Genomic DNA, 10,670 nt, shown 5'->3' with positions numbered 1-10,670 from the left:
CGTCCCCATCCGCGTGCCTTCATCCCCGTCCTGTCACCATCATCTGCCTCCACACACCCTCGTCTTCCTCATTATCCCCCTCCACACACCCTCGTCCCCATCGTCGTACCTTCATCCCCGCCACACACCCTCATCCCCCTCCACACACCCTTGTCCCCATCCTCACACCTCCATCCCTGCCCTCACGCCCTCATCCCCATCCTCATGGCCTCGTCCTTCTCTGCGTGCCCTCATCCCCATCCTCACGCCCTCATCCCCATGGCCTTCATCCGCCTCCACACACCCTTGTCCCCGTCTGCATGCCTTCATCCCCGTCCTAACGCCTTCATCCCCCTCCACACACCCTCATCTTCCTCTTCATCCCCACTGCACACCCTCATTCCCATCCTCATGCCTTCATCCCCCTCCACACACCCTCATCCCCCTCCACACACCCTTGTCCCCATCTTCACACCTTCATCCCCGTCCTAACGCCTTCATCCCCATCCTCATGGCCTCATCTTCCTCTTCATCCCCACTGCACACCCTCATTCCCATCCTCATGCCTTCATCCCCCTCCACACACCCTCATCCCCCTCCACACACCCTTGTCCCCATCTTCACACCTTCATCCCCACCCTCACGCCCTCATCCCCATCCTCATGGCCTCATCCTTCTCTATACGTCCTCCTCCCCAATCTCACGCCCTCAGCTCCATCCTCATGGCCTTCATCCCCATCCTCTGGCCTCATCCTCCTCCACACACCCTCATCCCCAGTCTCACGCCCTCATCCCCATCCTCATGGCCTTCATCCCCCTCTGCACACCCCACCAGCCTCCACATTCTCCATCTCTCCCGCACACCCGTCCCCATCCCACGGTGCCCGGGAAGGGGATTTAAGCCCACGCAGTTTCAATTTCCCAGGGGAAAACCAGCTCGGAGCAAGGCCACGGTCATTTCCCGTGAGCCACCCGCCGGGCGGTAGCATCCCAGCCCTCGCCGAAATGCGGCTTTCCGCTTTTCCTGCCCAACTCCGCTCCGTTCGAGGGGTCGGGGCCGGGACAGCCAGCGCGGCAGCCTCCGAAGCACCGCGCTCCGCGGCGTCCGGCGCTTGCAGCAGGCTCCTGTGATTAATAAAGCGGCGTCGCATTCCCCCTCCCTCGGCCTGGCGCTGGCCGTCAGGATCTGGCCCGAGAACTGCAGCAAAATGGCTGCTATTCTCCAAGGGCCCTTCGCAGCGTTCGTTACTCATCCCTTACTTGGGCAAAACCGACGTGGGCTTCTCCGGGAGATGACAGGCTTAATTGAGCTCAATAGGAGCTTGGGCTGAGTAAGGCATGAGCAAACGGCTGCGAATAAAGAGCCGCTCTGCAAACGTTTAGGAGCACATGCAGGGCCGTGCCGGGGAGCGGCCGCGGGGCTGCGGGGCACAACATGCGCGCGAAGCGTCCGTGGGCTCCGCCATGGCTTCGGTGACAGCCGCCGCTCCGGCTGCCTCTGATGTTGGGATCAACTTATCCGGCAGCGCGGCGGTTCGAGCCCGGGTTTGGTGGTTTGCTTCAGCGCTGCCTATCAACCCCCGCCTCTTCAGAAGTCCATCATCCTCCTGTCTGCTGTTCTTTGGCCATCGGTGGGAACAGCGACTTCCTTTCCCAAATTACAATATAAAAGAGCTGCGAGCAGCAACGCCATAAATAATATTTTCTTATGGCCAGAACATCCAAGTCTAGGCAGCAAACCAAGAACAGCTACAACGCTGTAAAACTCCGACACTTCTCCGGAATAGATTCGCTAATTAAAAAAAGATTCCTTTTTTAAAAGCGGTCGAAAAATATTGGCCGGCCCGTCGTTGCCGGCTGGTTACGGCACCAAGAAGGAGCCGCAGCCCGGAGCTCAGCACGGCTTATCCGGGGAAAAGTGTCTTTGAAATAAACCCGCGGGGAGGGTGAGGGGAGAGGAAAACACACTGTCGCGATCACTTCTTTAATTAATTAATGTATCGCCGCTTCAAAGCGCTGGACCACGCTGGGCACTTGCTGCCATCCGAACGACCGTGGCCTTAAACCCACCCCGCGGCACCGGCCTGCGCCGCACCGACGCGCTTGCGGCTTGGAAAGCCTCGACATCTCCCACCCTCCCTCCGCCCGGGGGCAAACGGCATCCTCCCGGATGGAGAAAACCCTTTCCCGGGGGATGCACCAGCCTCGGGGCTCAGCGCCAGTCGATAAGGTTCCCTCTTTTTTTGATCTTTTCGGGCAGGGAGCATTCCTCGCCCGCCCACGCGCCTCTCCGCTGCACGCGTCGGCCTGCCCGTGCCGCCGTCACGCTTCCCGTCGCCCAACGTGGATGGACGTCGCGAGGGCTCCGACTCTCCCGCTCCCCGGGTGTCGACGGCAGCGCAAAGAAAAGGCCCGAATAGCTCGTGCACTGGTAGATCGTTTCGTGCGTTGCTTGTGCTGCAGTCGGTCTGGGTTAGGTGGGTTTGGGTAGCGGATCTGGTGCAGCTGCTGGGCTGGGATCGCCGCGGGCTGCGTGTGCGTGCTGCTCGCGTTGCTCGTGCGTTGGACTCGCTGCGGAAGGTGCTCGTTTTCGGATGCTCTTTTCAGCGAATGCAGCTTTTTTGCTCGGTTCGGATGCTATTGCTCAAGCCACGGTGTGCTGGTGGTGCACTGGGAACTCGGGGGTGGATTGCAATGGGCAAAACCAAGAAGTGTTGGGTGGCTGGAGGGAGAGGACCCCAGAGACGGACGGCTCACGTCCCCCCGAGCCGCCCGGCCGAGGGGAGCTCGGGCTGCCGCCCCCGTACGCGCAGGTCCTGCAGAGGCCTCGCGGGGTCCTCGAGCCAAAACCCTCCTCTTTCCCCGCGCTTTGCGTTGCTGCTTCCACCGGCGCACAGGAAATCAAGACAAGTGCGAATAGAGGCAGCCCTCAAACATGAGCTGATCTTTTCCCAATTCCAAACAGATGTGCGCTTCCCGGCTGGATTTGGGCTGAAAGCTCTTGCTTTTCCCACATTTGTTGGCCATACCTAACCGGGAGATTCTGGCCTCAAACCGCAAGGGCTGTTTGTCCTTCCAGCTCGCGAGCCGGGCGCTGATCTCACCGTGGGGACGAGCCCTGCGTGGTCCTGCTCTCCTTGGGGCGTTTGAGTGCAGCCTCCCCGCTCCGGAGGTCTCGGCTTTCCAGCTTCAACCAGGCTGGCTGCTTCCAGCTGCCCAAAACACAACCATGCGCGCATGAATCACAGCGCCCGGATCCGTGCGGCTTTCGGAAAAGGCTCAGCCAAAGTCTGGGGAGCCATCGGAGCAGAAGTTGGCTAACGGTTGGCGCCTGCCGCCCCGGGTCCCTGCAAGCTGAGTCTCCTCTCCCGAGGCCGAGACGGGACCACCATGTCCCCAGAGGTGGGACGCTGTCCCCATCACGTCCCCATGGTCCCAGGGTTAATGGGGAGGTGCCGAGAGCCTTGTCCCGCTCCCAGGTTTGATGTGACCTCGTGTCCTGGAGAGCCTGCTGGCACCAGGGGCTTGACCTGTGCAACCAGAGCCACAGCAGCAAGAGGAGACAGCCCCAAATGGGACGATCCTGCGTCCGTCTTCGGAGCCGGGGTAGTTTTCCGCCTTTTGCCCAGCGGGGCAGCGGCGTTGCGACACCGGGCGCCGAGGACGAGCATCCCTCTTGCACAACCCCATCCATCTCCCGGGCTTCCTGCCCCCGCGGCCCTTCGCCTCCCAGCTCCTTCCACGGCACTGGCTCGGGACCCTCGGGTCCGTGACCGGCTCTGCATCCGCTGGGCTTATTTTGGGGCCGCGAGCAGCAGCATCGCGCGCGCCCGCAGCTCCGGAAGGAAATCCCTCGGCCGGAGGTGGCAGGTGCCGGCCGTGCTGCCGGTCCCCGACCTTGGGCAGAGCCGGCAGCGGCCGCGCGCACGCTTTTGGCACGCGCCCCTCCGGGACGCGGCAGCGCGAGCCGGCGGAGGCCGCCCAAAGCCCTCCCTCATTTAAAGCGTGCTATAAAGTGCAAAACCGAATCTAAAAAAATGGAAAAAAAAGAAGGAAAGGACGCGTTTCCAGGATTCGCTTCCAAGGAACATCTCGGAGGGATGAAATCAGGATAACAGTCGGCCTCATCTGCTAAATATACCCAGGCCTGACTCTGCCGCACGCCCGGGACCGGCGGTGGCTCCCGAATTTGTCCGGAGAGGGAGGCGGGGGCAGCGCGGGGAAGCCCAGGTCACCCCACGGGAACGCCGCGGGCGACGGCCCGGCTCCGCGGCCCGGCCGCTACTCGCAGGCCAGCTTGCCGTCGAAGCTGGAGAGGGCGATGGCGAAGGCCTGCACGGCGCACAGCGGGTAGTTGTAGTCCATGGTGAAGGCGTCGTCGGCCACGCGCCCGAACTGCATCACGATGTAGTCGGCTGCGGGAGAGAGGGGTGCCCCCCCCTTGTCACCAGCACGAGGGTGACAGGAAATCGGTAAAAATAACCGGGGGCCCCTGGCAGGTTTTTTCTGGCCTGTAACCCAACACCCCGGAGGCCGATGGCCGCTGAGCGGAGGGGACAGGTGACGCGCGGCCGGCTGCTGGCGCGGGGAGCCCGGCCGTGGCCCGCGCCGGGGCGCTTGGCTTTCGTGGCTCGGCGACGGTGGGGACACAGCGGGGGGGGCCAGTGATGGGTGCCGGGGTGCAACGCCCGGGGTGGCGGTGCCCATTGAGCTCCCCGGCCCCGAGCGGGGCTCAGCACCCTGCAGGATCTGTCCTTGCCCTAATCTGCCTGGCAACAGGTGACCCGCGCGCTCCCTCTGGTGGCATCTCGGCCGGTGTCACCGAAACCGGCGGCAGGCCACCGCCGCCGCGCTGCGATCCTGCAAACCGAGGCTGCACGGCACCCGGCCCCCAAGGAAAGGGACAAAAAGCAGAGCAAGAAGGAGGCCGCAGGGATGCAACATCGCTTGGGTGCCCATCTCCGAGGGCCCATCTCTGAGCGCCCATCTCCGGGTGCCCATCTCTGGGTGCCCATCTCCAGGTGCCCATCTCTGGGTGCACATCTCTGGGTGCCCATCTCCGGGTGCCCATCTCTGGGTGCACTTCTCTGAGCGCCCATCTCTGGGTGCACATCTCTGGGTGCCCATCTCCATTGCCCATCTCTGGGTGCCCATCTCCAGGTGCCCGTCTCCAGGCACCCATCTCCGGGCGCCGCGGCCCCGACTTACGGTCGTCGCCGTGCACGATCTGGAAGTTCTTGACGGAGGCGTGGGTGACGCGGCCGTGGAAGTTGAGGACGTACGACTGGGTCTCGTCGTTCCACACGGGCGCCTTGTTGTGCAGCTCGATGACGTTGTCCATGCTGCGGTTCTGCCACCTCATGAGGAGCCCGTCGTTGTCCTGGGGAGGGCGAGAGCCCCGCGGGAGGGAAGAGCTGCCACCCCCCCGCAGCAGCACCCACCCCGCGGAAAGACACATAGAGGCCGTCCCCGCACCCCTGCAGAAGGGCTTTTAATTGCAGGGACACTGGAAAGTCTTTCCGAGCCCCAAAACAGGGAAAATCCAAGGTGGCCCCCACCCACTTGGTGTCCCGGGAGTTCCCGATCAGTGCGAGCCCCATCCCCGCTCGCTGCACCCAGACCTACGTTTCGGGGCCGGATCGGCACCCTCTCGTTATCGGAGTTCATGCCGGGGATGATGACCGTCATCTTGCGGGGTCCCTTGAACCCCAAAACGTTCGTCTCCTGCAAGAGAAACCCCGTGGGCAAAAGCAGCTCGGCCCGCGGGGTGCCGCGCGGAGACCCCCCCGCCCTGGGGCAGCCGTCCCGCTTACGTAGACCACGGCCGCCAGCTCCTGCCGCACGTTGGACCAGTCGGCGTTGGCCCGGTCGGGGTTGGCGCCGTTGTCGAACACGGTGAACTTGGTGCCCATGAGGTTGGACCTGCGAGGGGGCGCGGGAACCAGGTTGGGGGGGGGGGGTTCGCCGCCGGCCCCCCCCGCATCGCCTCGGCCCGGTGATGCACCGCGGGGGGCCGGGCTCGGGCTCCCACCTCAGCTTGCCGACGAAGTTCTCGCCGCCCCGCGACAGGTCCGTGGGGTCGATGGAGACGAGGTAGTTGGAGGTCTTGCTCTTCTTGCGCTTCCGCCCGGCGAGCAGGAACACCTGGCAGGGCGACCGCGGGGCGAGCAAGGGGCCGTCAGCCGCCCGGCGCCCCGCCGGCCCCCGGCCCAGCCCGCCGCCCGCTCACCTTTCTGTCGTTGTCCAGGTGGAGGTAGTAGGTGGGGTAGAGCCCCCGGTCCATGCCCTTCTTGTCGCGCGTGACCCGGCACTTGACAGTCAGCCCCTGCGGCGCCGGCCGCAGCACGAACTCCTCCAGGTTGCCCACCTCGACCGCGGGCGACGGCGCCCGCTCCTCCTTCTGCCATGGGGTGAGATGACGTCGGCCAGGGTGGTCTCCATCCCGGCGCTGCCCCGTGCCTCCTCCCGGCCCCGGGGTGATGCTACTGCTGGGGGCTTCGTCCACCCGAGGGGATGCTCCGGCCCCCCGAGCTGCTTCCCCAGGGAAGGGATCCCCCACCGGCGCCACAGGGCTTCCTACCTTCTTCCCCTTCTTCCCCTTGCCCTTCTTGTTGGAGTTCTTCTGCGCCGCCTCCGGGGTCTCCTCCGCGCTGCCGGCCTCGGCCGCTCTGGGAGGAGCTGGGGGGCAGAGAGGGGCAGCGGGTGCTGGGGGGGAGCCCCGGCTCCGCCGCTCCCGAAAACCCGCGCTCGGCAGGTCCCTGTGCCAATGCTGCCCAAGGCAGAGGGGAGTCTTCCTCCTCCTCCTCCTCGGCCAGAAAAACCCAGCTCTCACCTTTCTTCTTGGTCCTCTTCTCCTTGGGGGGGTCCCCGCCCGTCTGGAAGAGCGACGCCGGGTTTTTCTTCTTCTCCGACCTGATGGGCTTGGTGCTGGAGTCGGAGTCGTCCTCCTCCTCGCTGCCGGCCGCGGCTGGGCGAGCGGGGCCGCGGGGGCGAGCGTCACGGGGCGCCGGGACCCCCCGCGATGGCCGCGTGGGCGCAGGGCTGCACCCCCCCACATACACCCCGTACCTTTCTTCTTGCTTTTCTTCTCCTTCTTCTCCCCGTTCACTTGGAACATGGACGTCTGCTCCTTCTTGATGCTTTTGGTGGCTCTGGCCTTGCCCTCTGGGTTGCTCTTGTACCCTGGCGGGACCGGGCAGACGAGGGGGGGTTGCACGGAGGAGGCGGCTGCGGAGCCCCCCGCCGAGGCAGCCCCCCATCCCGCGAGGGCCGGGTGCCGGGGGACGCTCACCCTTCGGCTTCGCCGCCTTCTCCTTGCTTTCGCCCGAGGGCGTCTCCTTGGGCACCTTCTTCTTGAGTTTCTTCGGTGGGTCTTTATTCGCCACCTCCTCTTCCTCCTCCTCTTCCTCCGAGTCCTCCGAGTCCTCGGCAGCCTCTGTCCGGAGGGGACGAAACTTAAAACACCGGGCGGACGGAGCGGCTCATCCCGGCTCATCCCCGCTCGGCCGTGTCCGGCGCCGGACGGGCGCGCAAAGGCGCACCGCCATCTCGTGGCCGCGGGCCCCGGCGAGGGGCTATGGGTCGGTCCCGGGGGTCCGCGGCCGCACCAGGGGCTGGGGGCACCACCGCGGTGCCCCCCTCACCTTGCTTCTTCCTCGCGGCCTTGGCGACGAGCAGCTGGGAGGCCGGACTCTCCTTCTTCCTCCGGGGCTCTCTGACGGACTTGGAGCAGGGGTCCTTGTCGCCCTCTTCCTCCCCTTTCTCCTCCTTCTTCTTCCTCAGCTTCTTGACGCCTGCCGGGTTCAAGGGACCCCCGAGGTGGAGGGCGCCGCGGACGGAGCCCACGGGAAAAGCCGCCCCCCGGGTCCCGCGGGGGTGCGGGGGGGGGGTCCGGCCTGCCGCTCACCCTGGGCCGGGGCGCGGGGCTCCTCGGCGGCACACGCCTCTCCCGCCGTCTTCACCTTCAGCCGCCGGGGCTTGGCCTCCGCCGGGGGCTCCTGCCGCTTCTTCTTCGGCTTCTGGCCCAGCTGCGGACACAGGCCCCGCTGCTTTAACGTGTGTGTGGGGGGGGGGGGGGGCCCTTTCCGAAACGCGGTCGGTTGGGCTTTGCACCGGCCCCGCGGGGAAGGAGGGACGTCCCCGCTCCGGCCTCCCGGCTGGCACGCGAGGGCGGAAACCACCACGTCTCGGGGGGAGAGCGAGCCGAAGAAGCGCTCCTCTCCTAGGCGGCCCCGGAGACCGGCGGGGACAGGGTCCGGCCCCGCCACCGGCTTGGTTTTGGGTTTAAACATGGGATGTTTGTGCAGTTAGGACCCCTGGATGATTTAGGCAGTCTCCTGCTGTGGCCCGGTCAGGCCACAGGCTTGCAGGAGACCCCAGCCCCTGGGGTGGGGTGGGATGGGATGGAAGGAATGGGATGGGATGGGATGGGATGGGACGGGATGGGCTGGAAGGAATGGGATGCAATGGGACGGGATGGGATGGGATGAGATGGGATGGGACAGGACACAATGGGATGGGACGGGACAGGACAGGATGGAAGGAATGGGATGGGGTGGGATGGGATGGGACGGGATGGGATGGAAGGAATGGGATGCAATGGGACGGGATGGGATGGGATGAGATGGGATGGGACAGGACACAATGGGATGGGACGGGACAGGACAGGATGGAAGGAATGGGATGGGGTGGGATGGGATGGGATGGGATGGGATGGGACGGGACAGGATGGGACGCAATGGGATGGGATGCAATGGGAGTCTCCTCTGCTCGCTTTCAGGGAAGGTGGCATCCCTGCCCGGGAGAGAACCATTGGAGGGAGCCCACCGCAGGACCGGCCTGGGCCTTGGCTCATCCCCCGGGACAAGACAGGACACGGGGCAGGGCCAGCCGAGCCGGGCAGCCCCGGGCCCTGCTCTCTCGCCCACGTCGAAAACTGCAGGTCGGTGAAGAGACTTCGGCCAGCAGCGCCGGGCCCCGAAATAGCAGGGAGGAACCCGGTTTCTCCGGGATTGAGGTCAGCGCGAAGCAAGGCCGAGGGGAAGTGAAGGGATTAGACGCGGCACACCTAATCCCGCTGAGCCAGGGCTATAAATAACGGTGATTTATCGGACGCGGGGCCTGCGGTGTGCCGATTAGCCGGACGAGAAACGCGTGGGTGCTAGGTGCCAGCTGCGGGGCTCTGCAAGGCGGGATGAGCTGTGCTGGCTGCATCCGGGTGCCCCTGCCGCCAGGAAAGCGCTTTTCCAGCTCTCTCCCAAGAGTTTCGTCCGGGCGGGATCCTGCAGCAGATCCCGCGGCGTGGGGGCAGCACGTTGCAATCCGCAGGCGTTTTGCAAGAAGACGGCCAGCGCTCGCAGAGGGGCTTCGCCCCGTGCTTCTCCGCTTGGGGCTTTTTCCATGTTTTTGGCCTTTCGCGCGGGACATGGGCTCCCATGACGCCCCCCCCTCCCCGCGCGTGGGCTGCCCACTCCCCCACGGACCGTTTCCTCACCTGCTTGGGCTTGTGGGGCTGGGGGCTCGCGGGCTCCTCATCCATGCTGCGCGGGGACACAAAGCAGAGGGGCAAAGGCTGTCGTCACGTTTGGGGACTTTGGAGGAGAGTTAACCATCCTCCAGCAGCCGGGATGCTCCAGCCAAGCGCCGCGGGACCCTCTGCCCCCTTCCCCCCACCACACATGGGGCAGCTCCAAGGGGCAGGACAGACCCGTGGGATCCTGCCTCGGGGTGCTGGGGGCAAAACCTGCTTTGGGGCCCGCTCGTGGCCCTGCCTAGGTGGAAAAGCCCCAGCGCTGATCCTGGCTGCTGGCTGTGCAAACTGCTCCAGCCCTGTTCCTCGCTCCCATTCGTTTCGTTCTGTGACAGTAAAACCTCGGTGTCGTGAGATACCACGCCAGTATCAGCCAAAAGAGGAATTTTTGACGATGCTGTGTCAAAACGGACCCGATTTCTCACAGGGGAGGGAAACAGCAGCCTTTCGTTCCCACTGCAAAGCAGCTCCCTGGCTTGCAAACGCGCCGAGCAGCGAGTCTCCTTCCCGACCGGGTCGAGCTCTGCAAGCAGCACTCGGCCAGGGAGCAGAAAGGTTAATTTGGAGAAACCCCCCCGAAAGAAGGCTTCTCTTCTCCACCGGTCGAGGTCCCTTGCGATACCCCCCAGGGTCCCCAGCCCCCCGGAGCCACCCGCTGCCAGCGCTCACCTCTCGGCGGCCCAGACCTCCCGCAGGATCTCGGCGTGCAGCGGCATCGCAGCCCCGCGGCCGCCCACTTCCCTGGCCGGCGGAGCAGGGAGCGCGGGAGACGATTCACTTTTTATTCGCCCTGCGGCTCGGTAAGAGGATTTCAGGGGCCGTGGTGAGGCTCAGGGCACGCCAGCTGTCCCCGTAATCCGGGACGACGGGGGCAGAGGTGGCCCGCGGGCTCCCATCCAGGGCGCAGACACGGCTGCAAGGCAGCACCGGGGCAGGTGGCTTTCGCACCCCTGCACTTTGCTGCTCAGGTTTTGCTTCTTTGCCAACAGCAGCTCCTTAAATACTCCCCTTTGAAGGCCACTTGCTGTTTCCCAGAGCTGCCACTGAAAACACTTTCCAATAGCAAAGCCGGAGCAGCGAGAAGCCTGGAGCATCAGCACCGGGCGGCAGCCCCGCAAGATCGGCCAGGATATTGCAACAAGCGGGGCAGTTTCAGGCACTT

The 10,670-nt window shown here is 65.0% G+C and overlaps 1 protein-coding gene across 1 annotated transcript; it reads right to left on the bottom strand.

Annotated features, from left to right (window-relative positions):
• Positions 1-3,287: 3,287 nt before the first annotated feature.
• Positions 3,288-10,224, bottom strand: TULP1 (TUB like protein 1). Its single transcript, XM_064498343.1, has 14 exons — positions 10,178-10,224; positions 9,473-9,518; positions 7,886-8,006; positions 7,623-7,772; positions 7,271-7,459; positions 7,048-7,161; positions 6,812-6,946; positions 6,548-6,657; positions 6,209-6,379; positions 6,011-6,123; positions 5,793-5,901; positions 5,605-5,703; positions 5,188-5,359; positions 3,288-4,394 (listed from the first exon to the last, which is right to left on the bottom strand). The coding sequence occupies exons 1-14, from the start codon at positions 10,222-10,224 to the stop codon at positions 4,261-4,263; spliced, it is 1,710 nt and encodes a 569-aa protein (XP_064354413.1). The 3' UTR covers positions 3,288-4,260.
• Positions 10,225-10,670: the final 446 nt, after the last annotated feature.

This window comes from Dromaius novaehollandiae, chromosome 27 (assembly GCF_036370855.1).
Source record: "Dromaius novaehollandiae isolate bDroNov1 chromosome 27, bDroNov1.hap1, whole genome shotgun sequence".
Lineage (NCBI taxonomy): Eukaryota > Metazoa > Chordata > Aves > Casuariiformes > Dromaiidae > Dromaius > Dromaius novaehollandiae.
Note: the sequence above shows the minus strand (reverse complement) of the source record. Positions and strands in the feature narration are given on the sequence as shown.